The 19,072-nt window shown below is 38.2% G+C and overlaps 1 protein-coding gene and 1 pseudogene across 3 annotated transcripts in view; one reads left to right on the forward strand and one right to left on the reverse strand.

Annotated features, from left to right (window-relative positions):
• Positions 1-4,490, forward strand: part of LOC108287499 — a 5,552-nt pseudogene extending 1,062 nt beyond the window's left edge.
• Positions 4,491-11,795: 7,305 nt separating this feature from the next.
• GTF2A1 (general transcription factor IIA subunit 1) overlaps positions 11,796-19,072 on the reverse strand; it is a 46,106-nt gene continuing 38,829 nt past the window's right edge. For all 3 annotated transcript variants that reach the window (XM_037730454.1, XM_037730453.1, XM_017505945.2), the window contains exon 9: positions 11,796-14,875. In XM_037730454.1, coding sequence (XP_037586382.1) covers positions 14,768-14,875 — 108 coding nt within the window. In that variant the 3' untranslated portion in view covers positions 11,796-14,767. The remainder of the gene's footprint in view (positions 14,876-19,072) is intronic.

The following is a 19,072-nucleotide window of genomic DNA, read 5'->3' on the forward strand; positions in this document are numbered from 1 at the left end:
GTGGGATCTTGACTCCCTGCAACCTCCACCTCCCATATTCAAGCAATTCTCCCGCCTCAGTCTCCCAAGTAGCTGGGACCACAGGCGCATGCCACCACACCCAGCTAATTTTTGTATTTTTAGTAGAGACGGGTTTCACCATGTTGGCCAGGATGGTCTCAATCTCCTGACCTCGTGATCCACCTGCCTCGGCCTCCCAAAGTGCTGGGATTATAGGCGTGAGCCACCGCGCCCAGACGGAGAGGTCATTCTGACCAAAGATGATGCTGTGTGATTAAAAGGAAAAGGTGACAAGGCTCAAATTGAAAAACGTATTCAAGAAGTCATTGAGCAGTTAGATGTCACAACTAGTGAATGTGAAAAGGAAAAACTGAATGAACAGCTGGCAAAACTTTCAGATGGTGTAGCTGTGCTGAAGGCTGGTGGGACAAGTGATGCTAAAGTGAGTGAAAAGAGTTACAGGTGCCCTTAATGCTACAAGAGCTGCTGCTGAAGAAGGCATTGTTTTGGGAGGGGGTTGTGCCCTGCTTTGGTGCATTCCAGTCTTGGACTCATTGACTCCAACTAATGAAGTTCAAAAAATTGGTAGAGAAATTATTATTATTATTATTATTATTATTTTGGAGACCGAGTTTCGCTCTTGTTACCGAGGCTGGAGTGCAATGGCGCGATCTCGGCTCACCGCAAGCTCTGCCTCCTGGGTTCAAGCAATTCTCCTGCCTCAGCCTCCCGAGTAGCTGATACTACAGGCACGCACCACCATGCCCAGCTAATTTCTGTATTTTTAGTAGACACGGGGTTTCACCGTGTTGCCCAGGATGGTCTGGATCCCTTGACCTCGTGATCCACCCTCCTCGGCCTCCCAAAGTGCTGGGATTATAGGTGTGAGCCACCGCACCCAGCCTGGTAGAGAAATTATTAAAGAACACTCAAAATTCCAGCAATAACCTTTGCTAAGAATGCAGGTGTTGAAGGATCTTTGATAGTTGAGAAAATTATACAAATTTCCTCAGAAGTCAGTTGCGATGCTATGATCGGAGATTTTGTGAATAAAGTGGAAAAAGGAATTCTTGACCCAACAAAGGTTGTGAGAACTGCTTTATTGGATGCTGCTGGTGTGGTCTTTCTGTTAACTACAGCAGAAGTTGTAGTCACAGAAATTCCTAAAGAAGAGAAGGACCCTGGGGTGGTATGGGAGGTGGCATGTTCTAACTCCTAGAATAGTGCTTTACCTTTATTAATGAACTGTGACAGGAAGCCCAAGGCAGTGTTCCTCACCAACAACTTCAGAGAAGTCAGTTGGAGAAAGTGAAGAAAAGGCGGGCTGATGTTTAAGAAATCACTGGAACCATCAGTTACTAGTTTCAGTTGACAAACTATATAATGGTTTATTGCTGTCGTCCATGCCTACAGGTAGTTTATTTTGTATTTTCGAATAAAGAGACATTTGTACCTTCCTGATACTGGGTACAAGAGCCATGTACTAATGTTCTGCTTTCAGCTTAAATCACTGAGGCATTTTCACTACTATTCCATTAAAATCAGGATTCTAGTGCTTGCCACCACCAGCTAAGAAGTTAAGCAGCTTTTCTGTGGAGAGTGAGAATAATTATGTACAGAGTAGGGAAATATCCAACTATGTGACAACCTTTGTGTAATAAAAATTTGTTTACAGTTAAAAAAAGACTCATTGCTCTCACTATATGAATTATGCTACCCTCTCCTTGTCTCTTTGGAGAATAAAAGACCATCCACTTCCTGTTTTAATTAGCAATGTGTTCCACTCCTGCTGCGGGGAATAGCATCTGTTCTCCAGCTGAGGTGAGGATGACACCCATGGATAAGAATATGCCAACTGCTGGGCCTGAGCTCAGAAAGTCATTGTAGTTGCTATTGTTTCTGACTGATACTATACCCCATCTTCTTCCTTTTGGAAATAGTGATTTTTAAAAAACAAAAAATTGAAGCAAATCCTCTATCTTTTGGATAGCTTCAAGCTCTCCTACAGATACCCATTGTACTCGGAAGATAATCCAACATCTTTATCACCAAAACCTATAAGCCCTCATTTCCAGCTCTTTCCTGCTTCTCTACCACATCTATTATTCTCCCTCTAGTTTACAATACTGCAGCCCTCCTGGCCTCCCTTCAGTTCATTAATTCCAGAAATACATAGTGAGCATCAGCTCTGTGCCAGGTCATGTTTTAGACTCTGAAGGTGCATCAATGAACAAAATAATCAAGCTCTTTCTCACCCAAAGGACTTTGCAGCTGCTATTTTCTCTTCCTGGAACACACTTACTCAGAGTTTAGCAAAGTCGGGCTCCTCCTCAACCTTCAAGTTTCAGCTCCAGTGTTATCTCCTCGGAAAAGACTTCCTCAGTCACATTTCCTGGAGTAGTACTCACTCCCTTGGACACTATATTTCATTGTCCCTCTCTGATCTCAGTGGCACTTATCATTTACGCATTTATCTACTTATTTAATTTTAAAATTTTACTTACTAATCATCTGTCTTTCCCAACTAGAATGTAAGCTCTGAGAAACAGGGACTTGGTCTGTTATGCTCTCACCATATCCCTAGCACCTGGAATAGTCTCACATTGTAGGCTCTTGGTAATTTGGATACACTGGATTAGCAAATGAATGAATGAGTGAATAAAAGAAACTATAACTACTTTTGCTTGAGGATGCGTTCCTTCCCTGATGTGGTCCTCGTCAAGTTGACAATAATGGTGTGTACCCTGCTGTCTTTGGCTAGAGGTAGGCATATGAACCAACTTGGGACAATTCTATATGGTTTGGCTCTGTGTCCCCACCCAAATCTCATGTGTACTTATAATCCCCACATGTCAGGAAAGGGGCTTGGTGGGAGGTGATTGGATCATGGGGGCGGATTTTCCCCTTACTTTTCTCAGGATAGTGAGTGAGTTCTCACAAAATCTGATGGTTTAAAAGCATGCTACAATCAACCCAAATGCCTATCAATAATAGACTGGGTAAAGCAAATGTGGTGCATATATTATATACCATAGAATATTATTATGCAGCCATAAAAAGGAATGAGATCATGTCTTTTGCAGGTACATAGATGAAGCTGAAAGTCATTATCCTCAGCAAACTGATTCAGGGACAGAAAACCAAACACTGAATATTCTCACTTAAAAGTGGGAGCTGAACAATGAGAACACATGGACACAGGGAGGGGAACAACACTCACTGGGGCCTGTTGTGGGAGGGCAGTGGGGAGAGCACGAGGGAGAAGAGCTAATACATGCTGGGCTTAATACCTAGGTAATGGGTTGATAGGTGCAGCAAACCACCATGGCACACTTTTACTTATATAACAAACCCACACATCCTGCACATATACCTCAGAAATTAAAAATAAATAAATAAACAAAATAAGTGTGGCATTTCCCTCTTCGCTCTTGTTCTCTCCTTCTCCGTCATGGTAAGATGCACCTTGCTGGATTGTAAGTTTCCTGAGGCCTCCCCAGCTATGCAGAACTGTGAGTCAATTAAACCTATTTTCTTGATAAATTGCCCAGCATCAGGTATTTCTTAACAGCAGTGTGATAATGGACTAAAACAATTATGAACCTACATTCTTTTGGATACAGTGATTAGTCCAAGGATTGTGCACAGGTCCAAGCCAGGCCAATTTGGTGGACTTCAACAAAAGTTACAAAATAGAAAGCTAAAATAAGACATTCTCTTGGCTCACAAACTTTAAGGATATGTATGCAGGGCCATGGGTAGCCACCATCCTCTTTTGAAATAGAAAGAGTCTGTCAAGGGTAGACAAACGTGAGATTAAAACTTCAAGTGAGGCTGGGCTAAGAGATGAAGCTAGAAAGAGCATCTTGCTAACTTCAGTTAAACCTGGTTTCTAGGCTTGCTTGAAGCTAGTATCCCAGTTCAATGAGTCACTGCATTTCTGTTTTTGCTCAAGCCAGGTTGTGTTGGGTTCCTATACCATGCAACTAAGAGTCCTGACTATGAGTAGGTGCTTCACACAGATAACCTTTCTGCTCCTCTCTGCCAAAGGAAAGACTAAAACAACACCAAGCAACAGCCATGGCATTTGGCTCTGCCATTCTGGAGTGCAGTTTGAAAACTGAGCTTCAGAGAGGACAGCTACAAGTCTACTCCCTGTTTCAGAGCAGCTATGTGCTATTTGAGAGGTCCCACCACGGCTCTCTTTCTTTCACTCCTCAGTAAGTAACAAGGAGCAGGGCTGGTGGTCAATGGAGGGTAATTTTTCTTTTTCTTACCCCAGAGCCACTCTGAAAAAAAGATCCTTTGTTCCCGATCAGATCATCAATAGCACTGGTAATGGCTATGACCCTTCCTCCCTTTCTGCCAACCCCACTCCTCTTTCCCGAGGACCAGGTCCAGATGAGAGGCAAATTGAAATCTTATGCCAAAACACAGAGCTGTGGCTGGCTTCCTTATTGTACTCCTTTATGAAAAGGAAAAAGCAATGATATCAGTAGGGTTGGTTGTGCCTGGATGGTTGCAAAACAAAACGTTTTCTGCCAAGGTGAGAGTCAGAACAATCCACAATGGGTACTTTAAAGCTCAAAAGAAAACCTAAGCAAAAAGTAGCAAAATGTTCAGCCAAAACCAGACAAGAGAGGTGAAGCCCTTATCTCTCCACTTAGCACTTGACTGGGCCACCTAGCTTCTCATTCTAATTCATCCTTTTCTTGAATATGCTTATAACCTGTCAGGGATCTATTCCTTTCCTTTAAACTTCCTCGCCTGGGGACAACATCTCCCTCCAGAATTCTCATCTTCTCCCCGTGTCTTCCTTTAAGTCCAGGGTTCATCAGAAAGAAAGGCCTCTTCACATACAGAGAAGCCATTCCCGTTCATAAACTTTATTTCTGTTGCTAAGACTTAGGGCCAAGAAAATACTGAAATTGAGGAGCTTCTAAAGTCTAACCAGTTCTCAGAACCCAGTAGTGAAGAGAAGACAAAGAGTCAAAATGTATTCTGTTGTTTTAAGCCACCCAGTTTGTCGTCATTTGTTATGGCAACCACAGGAAACCAATGAACTAGCCCGTGTCACGCCTGCTCTGTGCTTAAACCTGTGCTGTGTGCTCTACACTCCTTATCCATGGCAAAAACACCTTTACGAGGGAGATATTGTTATTCTTGTTTAACAGACAAAGGGCCTAAATGCCTTGTCCAAGTTCTGCCGAGGAGAGAGTGGAGCCTGAATTCAAATTCAAGTCTAACCAATTCTGAAGCCCATGCTTCCTCCACCATGCTACTATGCCTGCATTTAATAAAGTGCTTGTTTTCAAATAATTAAAGAATAGGATCTGGCCAGGCGTGGTGGCTCACGCCTGTAATCCCAGCACTTTGGGAGGCCAAGACAGGAGGATCACTTGAGGTCAGGAGTTCAAGACCAGCCTGGCCAACATGGTGAAACCCTGTCTCTACTGAAAATACAAACATTAGCTGGGTGTGGTGGTGGACACCTGTAATCCCAGCTACTCAGGAAGCTGAGGCAGGAGAATCACCTGAACCCAGGAGATGGAGGTTTCAGTGACCTAGATGGTTCAACTGCACTGCAGCCTGGGTGACAGAGAGACCCTGTCTCAGAAAAATAAAAAGAACAGGATCTAATTCTGACTCCCTGATTCCTCTGATTTCCAGTTTCTAGCATATTTGACATCCAGAACATTTCATAACACTTCTTCCTGTCTTATATAACACAATTACTTTCAGTAATAATCATAAAATGAAATGAATGCATTTCAGGTGTGGACTAAAATTTGCATTTACCAAACAAATGATTGAACTTCACAGTCTACACGTTTCTTTTTTCACTACACACACACACACATACACACACACACACACAATTTACCATCTTAGTCAATTTCAACTGCACAGTTTAATAGTGTTAAGAAGATTCACATAGATGTACAACAGATCTCCAGAACTTTTTCATCTTGCAAAACTCAGTCTCTATATCCATTGAACAATTCCTCATTTCCTGCTTTCTCCAGCCTGGGTAACCACCATTCTACTTTTTGTTTCTACTTTTTGTTTCTAAGAATTTGACCACTGTAGATAACCTCATTTAAATGGAATTATATAGCATTTATCTTTTTGTGATTGGCTTATTTCATGTATGGAAAATGTAAAAAAAAAAATTGAAGCCAACAAATATTTTGTTAAAACTAATGTGTTTCATGCCACTGAACTGTACACTTAAAAATAGCTAAAATAGTAACTTTTATGTATATTTTATCACAGTAAAAAAAAAAAAATGGAAGACTGGGTGTGGTGGCTCATGCCTGTAACCTTGGGAGGCTGAGGTGGGCAGACCACAAGGTCAAGAGATCGAGACCATCCTGGACAACATAGTGAAACCCTGTCTCTACTAAAAATACAAAAATTAGCTTGGCGTGTTGGCACGTACCTGTAGTCCCAGCAACTCAGGAGGCTGAGGCAGGAGAATCACTTGAACCCGGGAGGTGGAAGTTGCAGTGAGCTGAGATCACGCCACTGCACTCCAGCCTAGTGACCAGGTGAGACTCCGTCTCCAAAAAAAAAAGGAAAGAAACTCTCAACACTCACTAACTATAGCAACTAAACCAATTAGAACAAAAAATTATTTCTCATGGGAGGGTGCTTTATCATTGACATAGTTTAGGATTGTTGGCACAAATTTAATCAATTTAATTATAATTGTGTTTATATTCTCGGCCAGCAGTTCACCTCCTTCTTGCCCAGCCTCCAGGACTGACTGCTGCCGCCCTGGGCAAAACACTACTGAAAAATATGCCAAGAACAGGATTTGACAGATTTACCACAAGGCCATCCAGGAATGTGGGCTCCCATGCTCACGTATTTAAATTAAAGTGGGGTTTTTCAATAACTGTCTTAGTCTGTTCAGGCTGCTGTAACAAAATACCATGAAGCAGATAGTTTCTAAACAATTAGCATTTATTTCTCACAGTTCTGGAGGCTGAGAAGTCCAAGATCAAGGAACCAGCAGATTTGGTGTCTGGTGAGAGTCTGTTCCCTGTTGCACTCTCATATGGTGGAAGGTGGGGGTGGCTCGCTAGCTCTCTGAGTCTCTTCTTATGTGCCTTATGCCCTCACTGCCCAAAAACACCCTTTTGGGTTAGAATTGCAGCATATGAATTTGGGGGGTAGAAGCATTCAGACTCTAATAATACAGGGCATTCGTCTCGAAGTTCCTATATTTCTGATGCACTCTGCCATGGAACCGCAGAAACCACGGCCACTTTAATTGCATTAGGGAGCTCCCTTAGGAATAAACTTATTTCACCATCAGATTCACCAGAAGAGAAGTGATATGAGGTGAGGTTAGACGGTTCTCCTTCAGGCAAACAAAAATATTGATTTTTTTCCCCCTGAAAACACTCTTTTCCTTTAACTCATTGAACTATTAGGAGAGAACAAAAAGAGAACTGACCACTTTGCCAATCCCCAAGTCTTCACTGAATGACTCTTTAGAAGGACTTTGTTGTCATGGTCCCAGACGGTGTTTTTATTTGTCTCTTTGTCTTTCAGAGTGGTGGGTTCAGACAGTGGAAAGTGAAGAACTGTCTCCAGAATATCTCCTCTGAACAGAAACAAGAGACCAGGTTGCTGCAAGGCCACAGCCTCTTATTGACAGGTTTAGCTAAGATGGAAATCATTTATTCCTGGAAACTGAGGTGACGGAAAGACCCATCTCATTCTAAGCTAGGGATGGAGTATCTTGACCTCACTCTGCTAATCTGCCCTATCTTCAAACTGTGGTCTTCCTGTGTGGTCTTCGGCCAATCACTTGGCCTCCACAAAGCTCCATCAACTCATCTGTAAAATGAAGATAAAAATAACCACCCTCAAGGCTACTGTATTTGAAAAAACAGGCAATGTATTTTGCACTCAAGAAATATTTATTCCGAGTCCCCATCCCCCTTTTCTTCATACTTGCTGCATACTCCAAAACCAGTATTTCCAAACACTTCTCTCTGCTCCACAAAAGCTGTGTCTGTAAAATCTTTCAGTGTCCTTCTTCCACCTGTAATGCCCTCCTTGAGAACAGGGACTCCCCACATAGTCTCTTGGTTGTGGCAGGTGAATTCTATGGAAAGGCTCCAGAATGCATGGAGCATATCAAAAAGGAGGCTTTAAGAACATGAAAATAACACCGAGTATATATAGCACACACACTCATTATAATGGAGAACTTAGAAACTGAGTGCCATCTCAAGATAGAGCACAGGGTCCTTGTATATTTCACACCAAGAAGGAGAGGAAGTCTTAGAAAGTACATCAAGGCAGACTTGTGCTAGAACAAGTTCAGGGAGATGTCAAGGACTTTCGGAATCTCTGGGCTCTTTCATCTCCTACAAATGGACCTCCAGTGGCCTCATCCACTGAGCCCCAGATTGGACTCCAGAGAGAGAGGCTATACAAGGGATGAAGAATCTTGAAGGGACTCTGCCAATTCTACCAACCAGTCACTTCATCAAGACTGTGCTGGGTTTGAAATACGGATCTCGTTGTCATGTTACACATGGTACTCAAGTATTTGCAGAATACATGAATGACACAGTATGTAATGGGCTTAAATGTAACCAACTCTTTCATGTTCAAAGATAATCAGCCAACCACAATTGTGACGCTGATATTACAAGTATCACTATTTTGGTAATTCCCTGAAGATTTTTGAATACTACATGTCTAATGGGAAGAAGGGGTAATTGTGAACGTAAAAGACTCTTACAAGGGAAAGGTGATTCTTAAGACATACTTTGCATAAATAATGCTTTTCTTTCTTGGTTGCAAACAATAGAAACGGGCTCTGATTATTTCAAGCAGAAAAGGAACTGATTGGAAGGGTGCAATCACAGTAGTATGCAGCAAAATTCTGCTTAGGAGGTTGCCAATAGCACTCTTGCCCCAGTCACTATCACACCACCAGACCTGAACATATACAGGACCTCTGACTGATCCTGCAACTTTGTCTCATGCTGTTAAGACTCACAATCCTGAGTGCAAGCATCAGTCTGACCACCTCACAGATTTTGGTCCCTGTTTCTGGCTGCAGGGGCAGGTGACTTCCCACTTGCTATTCTACTTCCATAAAGAGGGATATTTATTGCACTCCATTCTGCTTGGCATGAAGCAAAATAGGAAGGATGTTCTGACACTAAGAAGCCAAAACAACAAATGTCCCTTCTGTATCCCTGATGAAAGTAAACAGCTCTAAAGAACTTTACTCTTCAACTCTTGCAACTAACCTGGGTGAAATTTTCCTGGCCCTATTTGCCCCACTCAGCAATGCCACCCTAACCTATGCATCGTTAGCATGGAGCATCAAAAAATCAATGTGCTCTTTTTCAAAGTGGAGGAGACATCGTGAGAATCAGTGATGTAACCATAGCTTCAATGTTTGACAACTCTGCTTTTCTCCTTAAATGAACTGGACAGACTTCATTAATATTTGGAAAAGTCAATTTTTAAAATATGATAGTATTATAGCTTTAGCTTTGAGAAAATTCAACTTATTGAGACATATATTTTATTTTTTTAGGGAGGGGAAGGGAAGCTTAAAAGCTCTCCCGTTGTTTGATTATCCTCTCCTATACTCAGCACTCAATTTTCTTCCCTCTGGCACTTTCTGCTGTAACCAGATGTATTGTTTGACCAACTTTTCCTCCCAGGCTTGTTCAGTTGTAATGAACTCTCACCGGCTCTCAATTCGTTTTTGCTATTTTTGACCATTAATTTTTTTTTCAAGTCCTCGAGTAATTTTAAATTATGCAAATAATTATGAAATTAAGCAAATAATTGTGACATGTGAGTGCTGACCCGAGTACTAGGCACCAGTCTAAGAGCTCTACATGCATCACACCTAACTTCATCCTCAACATCTTGTCATTTTACAGATGGAGAAACTGAAGCCAAAAGCTTAAGCTTCATCAAAGTAGGAGCTTGAATTAAACTGCAAAATACAAGATTTGCTGGCAATAAATAAGATATCTTTATTATGATTATGTTAATAGTTAAAACTTGCATGTTTTCTAGATAGTCGGTAACAGGGTTAAAAAAATACAAAAAGGCGGGGTTCTTAATGATTCAGCTGAATTAACTATAAAATTAAAATACCTGCTATTTAATACCTTCTAAAATAACACAAAATATATTCAATATGCAATACAATCCTCAGTAATCCAATTCTCCTAATACGCAATTATTTATAAACTCTGAACTAAGAGGAAATGGTTTGGCTAAACAGAGAAATAACAATGTTTTTATCCTAAGTAATCTATATTTTGGAGTAGAAATACTCATTTAATACAATGTTAGCTATTAATATTCCACAAGGAGTAATCTTTATTTTAAAAAACAATGTTATAATTATACCAATTTTTAGTTATAATTTGTTAGTGTGAATTTGCCCAACCTAAATTCCTGAGTGCCTGGAAAATACAACTTTTTTAAAGCTACTATTAATAATTTGTAACACAGTTTACTAATTCAAATTGACATCCCAACCTACTTATCTTTAAGGTACAGGATTTAATATCTTTTTGTTGTTGTTAAGTGGAATTCTCATTAACAATGTAAAGCATTTTCCTTTCTAAATTGTATTTTATTCAATTATCTGTAACAATGCCATATAGTAGTAAGCAAAGCAAGCAACATTACTTTTTTAAATAACATCTTTAATTAAAGTTTTTGCAAAGGTAGAATATTAAACTTAAAATAGGTCTTAGTACATCAAAATACTAAGTTCTCTAATTGTATTCCAAGATGGTCTTTAAAACATAATATCCCATATATCACAGAAGAGCAACCTTGATCTGCAATGAATTTTACAAACATAATAAATATATTTACGCCATTACACATAACAGTATGTACAACAGCAGTTGACAATAGTAGCTCAGAACAGCAAAAGAATTAGCCCTGCCCCCCCACCCCCTCCCCCGCAAATCATAGCCCTGATGATGCAGATTGGACTGATTAAGGAACCTTGACTGAAAGAGTAGTTACTAATTCAATATGGTTCTTCCTTTAAAAGAGAAAACATTTTTTTGTTCCTCAAAATACACAAAAATGTTAGTTTGGTGTGTTCTTCATTAAACCAGACAATGACAAAAGACAGAGTAAGGCAGGCTTAAAAAGGGAAGAACATAAACTTCATAATAATTTCATAGCATAAAAGAGGACTAAAATGCAAAACTACTTAACATAAACTCATGAGGAAACAAAGCAACTATTTTTTTAACCAAAGAATTCAAAATCTGCTATAGCTGAGTCAGACAGGTAGGTGAAAGGCATGAAATGAAAATGTACAAAGATGGATCAATAAACTACTGCATTGCACAAAAGCTCAAAAAAAGAAGTTCAAGATGAAATAATCTGAAAATACAGGTATTTTCTCAAGTGGAAGAAACGCTAAGTCATAAAGAGAACGCCCAAGAGGAAAACCGTCTGTTTTCCTATACAAGGCATATTTACCCTCTGATAATAATGGTGACATTATTGCTACGAGAATCAAAAATTACTCTTAGAGGGAGACAACTCTTTTCATTCCTCCACAAAAGCCAGGAAAAAAAAAAATCTTTGATTTTCATTATAGCAAAAGAAAATATTCATATAAAAGCTACATGTTATCTTATTTTCTAAAACCAGAATCTATTATGCTCATCAAAAACACAATTTAATTGGTATACACTGCTAAAATCTTGATGTAATCTTAGAATAACATCAGAGTGGGTTTGCTTTTAAAAGAGGCAACAGTGTAAATGTGACATTATGATGGCATTTTAATTAACAGAAAGAAATGTGTACATTTAAAAAATACAAAAGCCCAATAAAAAGATCCCCCTCATATAACAGACATTTTACTCTAGAAATTAATTGCACATCAAAGAGTTGTTTTAGCCATATGTGGCACTCCACAGAAATTAAATATGCTCTCAGGCATTCAAATGGTCTGATTACCTAAATGACCGCCAAGCAAGAGTTTGTATACTGAAAGGCACACATTTCCATGTTTTATCTTGTAATTTTGTGTAAATTTTCCTTAGCACTGTTGATTAATGTTTTTTAAGTAAAAGGTGCCATCACCATCTGTGCAAATCTAAACAAATCGTCTCCAGAAACCATTCCTTATTTTCATAATACCAAGTCCAAACTATTTTCTGCCTTTAGATACACATGCTACTTTCATTTTAAAATTCTGAAAGTGGGAATCCCTTGCCTTTTCAAAGGAATGACATTTTAATGGAACTTAATATGAAATGATTTGTTAAATATAATGTTAAAAGCATGATTAAGAATTCAAGTACAGCAAAAGATAAGCAAGTGACATTCGTACAGCAAAAGCTACTATAATAAAACTAAAACATGCTATTTGATTAAAAAGGAACACGATGCAAATAATATATAAGAGCACAATTTGGTACACAATGTAGCTTGGACCAGCTTATAGAATTTTCACAGGTAAAAGAAAAGCATCTGCCATGTATACCATAATTAATATGCAATATACAGGTGCAAATACAAATGGTTATTTCCTGCTTCAAAAATAACAAAATAACCACTATGAAAGCAGTGGTTGTTCATGTTTGAAAAATAAAGTTATAAAAACAAGCTAGTATACAATGCTACTATGAATATGAATGTTTGTCTACATAGAGGCTCCAAGACGAGCTGAGTATCATACAGTAATCCAAGTTTCAGTAGCATAAAAACTACCAGATAGCCAAAGGGTTTCACTTAAGCAACACTGCAGCACTGCTGAATTTTTATAGGTAGTTCAGTCACCAACTTCTTTATTGAGTAAATACAAACCTACTAGCAACTGTATTGAAGAACAGTTGAACAACAGGACTTCTGTGATGTTACTCCCTCCCATTTCCTCTTCTCTCAGTCTTATTAATAATAATATATATTTTAAAACCTCTGTGTGCTTTGAGAGTCACAGAATAAACAAACTTCCCCTCAAAAAACTAAATTAATATAGTCAAAATAAAAACTGTATTACCATTTATGGTACCTGAATAAAATCTAACTACCAGCATGCTAGACACCACCATTTACATCAAAGTTTAGAACATAAGTTAAAGAGACCAAGGTGGTAAGCTGGGTGGGAAGTAGAAAAACAATTTTTGCCATTTTTTAAAGATCTGTGTTAAAAAAGAAACACTATATAACAGCTCACAGTTTCTTTGTTAATGTACTTTAAAAAGTGTTGATGGGTTACTTCTGAAAACACAAAGGCAAAAGGAAGACAAAAACTGAAGACTAAAAAAATATATCAATATACAAGTAATCTAAACACATGTAAATTTTGTCAAGATAAACCATGGAAAGTTGAATTCGTTATAAGAACACAATGGTGAAGACAAGCATTCCTGCAGTTCTCCCAGGCAGCGAATTCACACTGAACACAGCAGTGCCATATTGTTCTTCAGATCCTCTTACAGAATACAGACCTAAGCATTCTTAATATACATATTACATTTCTATCACTTTTTAATATACAAGTCAAATTTCTATGCTTTCTTCCCAATGTGCAAACTGGAGCCAACATCTTTATTTTCTCAATGGCCTGGAAGGGCCACCAGATAAAAGAGAGGTAATTTAAAGGCCCACCCACCTCTTCCCCCCAAATTTTCCCCTCAAATTACAAAGTTGATTTTAAAAACTTGTTGAATTAGAATAATAGATTTTTTAAATTCTTTACTAAACACAAGAAACTTTTATAATTACTAAATTGTTTAATAAAAATCCAGGTCCTCACCACCTGCCCTATACTTTCATCAATGTACAGACTGTTATCTGAATGTTTAGTTTCAAGACTAAACACATTTATAAGCACACACTTCAGCCCAACAGGACAAGTCTACGTATATTCATGTGTATACAATTTCAGCTAGAATATACGCTTGCAAAATAAAACTACATTCCTGCTAGTCTGGGGTTTCTTTTTAAGGTGTGGCACTAAAACAAAATTTTTTGTAGGGAAATTAAAGTTGTCATTTCAATTCCACTCAACTCAAACAAGACCCAAGTCTTTAATTACATTTAATAAATAGGAAAACCTAATTAAAATAAATATCCATTCCTGGGTCAAATTTTATCTCCAAACTATGATTGCTGATAACTTCCTTTAAATCTTAAATAGATGTTTCATAAAGCTGGAAAGGAAGAGGTATATATCACTGAGGGAGAATAGCAAGTAAAAATATTTAAGATCTATTATGAGAGTTTAAATTTTTTCTTATACAAGTGAATTAAAATTCAACATCATAATTCTTACCCTTTTGTAAAAAGCTCACACACAACTTTTACCAAACATAACCATATACAATAAGCAATTTCAGTCCAATCTATCAAAAGGGAAGTTTCTTCAGTTCATTCCGACAAGTATCTTCTGACTGAACCCAAGTTGGAGGAAGGAATATAGACAAAGCTTTACATGCTAATTACCGGTGGCGGGTACCTGTATTTAAAATCAACAATTATGGTTTTCCTACACAAAACCCCAACCCTCCCACCCAACAACCCCAGGTGCTACAGTTCCATGGCTTGCCAGTAAGTAGTGTCTATGTCGTCAAGGTCTATCTTTGTTCCAGTAGCTTTGCTTCTACTGCAATTTTCTGACATGCAGAAATGAAGTTTTGGTTGGCATATGCCCAAGTTTCAAGCTGTCCACTTTAAATTTTTTTAAAGTTTCTTTTATTTATAAAAGAAAAAAAGCAACTCTTCACCATTCTGCATCCCCAATGGCTTTGGAAAATATATAATCTCTTCCATTAAGATTCATAATGCCATCCTTGAGATGAAATTTCCATTTGTTTTTACTTCTGTGTATCTAAACAAAAACAAATTAAAAGAATTAAGAGATACAATCAGAAAACAGGGAAAACAAGTAACAAAAAATCCATACACACCCACCACACACACCCACAAAACAGTATTTACAGTATTGTATTTACAAATTGGTTTCTTTTGTCTTTGTAGAGACAGGGTCTCCCTATGCTGTGCAGGCTGGGCTCAAGCTCCTGGCCTCATGTGATCCTTCTGCCTCAGCCATAAGTGTTGGGATTATAGGTGTGAGCCACGGCACATGGCCTCAAAATTGGTTTCCTAATAAAGTTTAATTTCACCAAAAAAACACCCCACAAAAAATTCACTCATTAGGTGGGTTTAAAATAAATAAATTTATCTGTAATTAGTACTATATCACAGCTTTCAGTACTTGTGTTCATTAAAGTAGTGAAAAAAATATTTCTTTACAAAATGTCTTATCCCTCTATCAGGTTTGCATATGTATTTTCAAGGTCTACCTCAAAAAGACTGTATCCTCCACAAAGCCTTCCCAAATCTTACCAGCTAAAACTATTGTTTTCCAGTGGTATTCTCATTGACATTTTTTACATTATGTGTAGGTAATACAATTATAGACTCATTTTCTTCTACCAAAATAAAACTCCTTATAGTGTTCTCAAGTCCTAACATGGAACCTTTACATAGCAGTATTTAAAAATACATCTAAAGGATGCTGATCATCCAGTCACTTACAGCAGATTTTAAAAACTACGTACATCCACAGTTAAACAAAATAGCTGAAGGGCAGGCTCTGGGAACTCCCATCTTTGCCTTCACTTATAGTCCTTAGTTGTTTGTAACTCCATGGATTTGGTGGGGGAGAGGAATTGTAAAACTTAATGAACTGAAGTGACCTTTCTTCCTTTTCCCAGTAATTCGCACTAATTATTTAATGTTCAGTTCAAGTTCCACATCTTCTGCAGAGAAGGCCCCATGGATCTCCCTATTCTATGATTTAAAGGTACCTAAAAAAAAAAATCAACTAGTTCAGTCTTTCATTTTCAGAAGAAGAAATGATAGCTTGGATAGGGTTCAATGGTTTGACCAAGGGTATATTGCTACTAAGTGATAATCATGATTTTCAAGTCTTGGTCCAATGCTCTTTTTACTAAATCAGTCTGTTTCATATAATAATGTAGAAATGCTCAGCAGGTGCAGATTTTTTTTTAAGACAGACTCTCACTCCATTGCCCAGGCTGGAGTGCAATGGCGTGATCTCAGCTCATTGCAACCTCCCCCTCCCAGGTTCGATCAATTCTCCTGCCTCAGCCTCCTGAGTAGATGGGATTACAGGTACCCACCATCATACCTGGCTAATTTTTGTATTTTTGTGGAGATGGGTTTCACCAGGTTGGCCAGGCTGGTCTTGAAGTCCTGACCTCAAGTGATCCGCCCACCTCGGACTCCCAAAGTGCTGGGATTACAGGCGTGAGCCACCAGGCCCATCCAGGTACAGATATTTTCTGAGATCTCATTCCTAAAATTCCATGGACTAACCTCCCAGTGCAAACATTCTTCATGACATATTCCTAGCAAATGGTTGTGCAGTGCCTGCTTCAATACAATTAGAAATAGTGAGCAAAGAATTTCAAATTAAGTTATTCCTTTGGGGAACAGCTCTATTGTAAAATCTTTCATAGTTACCCTTACTGAAATCTGCTTCTCCAACTTCCATTCATTGATCCTAGCTCTGCCTTTTGAGACTTCAAAAAAACACACACAAAACAAAAAAATCACTCAGCCTTCATCTTATTTGGAAACCACTCTCATGCTCTTCTGAATTCAAACTTTTCTTACTTATTAAAGCAAAACAAAGCACAATAAAGTTAAAACAGCAGGTAGGGCAAAGACTGTTGGATTAAGAGTATATCTCTGGTCTAAATACAATAAGTAAATGCTAAATGTAGCATCTTAAGATTGATGACTCGAATGCCATCAAGCATACCAGACTTGGCATGTTCAACACCAAACTGATGGCTTCTCTCAAACCAGCTCCACATGCAGCTTTTTTCCCCCATCTGAATTGATCATATCACCATTCTTCTTTCAGAATCCTCATCAAAAAATCTTGTGAGTCATTCTTGATTCCTTTTTCTTTTCTACTACACATCTCAGAATCAGGAAATCCTGTTGAGACCCTTCCTTCAAAACAAATCCAAGATCCAACTACTTCTCATCAACTTTAATACCATCACCAAAGGCTGAGTCACCATTATCTCCCATGTGAATTATTATAATATCCCCCTAAACAGTATGCTTGTTTCAGCAACCTTTGCTTCCTCTTACATTCTGCACTCTACAACGAAAGAAAAGTAATCCTCTCAAAATTTAAATCAGATCATACCATTTGTCTCACTGAAACCTTCCAATAACTTTCTGGCTCACTTAGTTAAGAGCCATGTCCTTATATAATCCATACCACTGGCCTTCCCTTACCTCTCTATCTACTACTGTACTCTCCCCTTCCCTCATTCCAGTCCAGCCACACAGGCCTCCTCACTGTTCCTCACATACAACAGACTCTGACACCAGATGACAGGGCTAACTCTCTCCAAGAGAGTTAGCAGGGAGATGTATGTATATAGGGAGAAGTATATATACAGGGAGAAGTATACATAGATGGAGAAGTATAAAAAACTGAAACCAAACCTATCCTCTTTCCCTGCTCTTTATTCTTCCATACCAATTATCAGCTTCTAACAAAATATACTGATCTTTTATTATGTTTTAAATAAATAAATAAATCCCAATTTATTATGTTTTAGCATCTATCTCCCCTGACTGAAGTAAGCTTCCTAATGGCAGGGACTGTTCTGTTTTGATCACTAGCTTATCTCAAGCTCCAAGAATTAGTGCCAAGGGACATCATAGACACTCAATAGGTATTTGTTGCATGAAAAGACCACTGTCACCCCTTTCCTTTGCTTTCCTATAAAGTATTATTTATCCTACAAATGTGTACACAAATGTATTTCCAGCATGAACCAAGTGACTGCAATCAGAAAGACACTGGGCTTAGCTAGACAAAAACAGGTGATAGGTAGCCAGGAAATAGGGATTCTACAGACACAAGTAAAGAAGCTGACTGCATTCTGTCACAGGACAGCACAATTTACAAAAAATAAATGCAGGAAAGTTTCATGGCCAATTAATCCATACAATTAACACTGAAGTCATACTGAGTAATAAATGGTAAATATTTTTATATTAATAGAAGTACATTGTCACAACTTAAAAAGCAATTCATTTACTGGCCCTAACCCCTTAATGAAGGAATGTTCTTAAAACCAGGAGATGGCTAATTAGAAATGAAATTTCCTAATTAGAAATGAAAGATTACCTATATCTGATGCTATTTTCGCCAAATGCTGTATCAGCCCTTATCTACCCACTCGTAAGCAAGAACTCTGCCATATTATTAGCATTTAACTAAGATTTTTATTTGATTGGCAATACAAACTTTATTAGTCCTTCTATGATCTCTTCTAAAATTGACTCATTGTTGACATTCTACAGTTTAGGCTTTAAAACTACATTCCTAAAATTCAACGTGGCTCAAACAACATCCAACTTCATTTTATGCAGTCATAGAACATTGCTATTCTTTTCTATTGGCTAAGGACATCAAGCCATCACCCTCCTCCAATCTTTGAAGCAACTCACTTGATTCTTAAAATTAGACCTCTGCAAATTTTATAATTATTTATCATTCAGCACACTATTTAGAGCTATTTTCTACTTACTAATTTAAAACACTAAAGTAATGTCTCTGGAAGCAAAACAAACCAATTTTAACATTTAAAATATTATGAGTACAGTTTATGCCAAAGGAGAATACAACCATTCTCTTAAAGCAGAAAGACACTTAGAAGTATATTCTTCAGTCAGGCTAAAACAAAGGTCCTCTCTTCCCCTGATAAATCTGACATCTCAACACGAAATTCTGTTCTGTATAATCTGGTTGCAAGGAGATCCCTTGAGACTTCCTAACAATAGGATTTATTGGTATCTTTTGTGTTAACCTCATACTCTTGCTCTATGTGTATCTAACAGGAAACTACATTTGTTATAATGCACACGGTATATGGTATTAAGAACAGTCTCTCAGAAGTCATAATGCACAAAAATGAATGCTGTGAAACTCTCAATGACCTTACTGACTTTATTCTATAACTTCACT

This window comes from Cebus imitator, unplaced genomic scaffold, assembly GCF_001604975.1.
Source record: "Cebus imitator isolate Cc_AM_T3 unplaced genomic scaffold, Cebus_imitator-1.0 Scaffold345, whole genome shotgun sequence".
NCBI lineage: Eukaryota > Metazoa > Chordata > Mammalia > Primates > Cebidae > Cebus > Cebus imitator.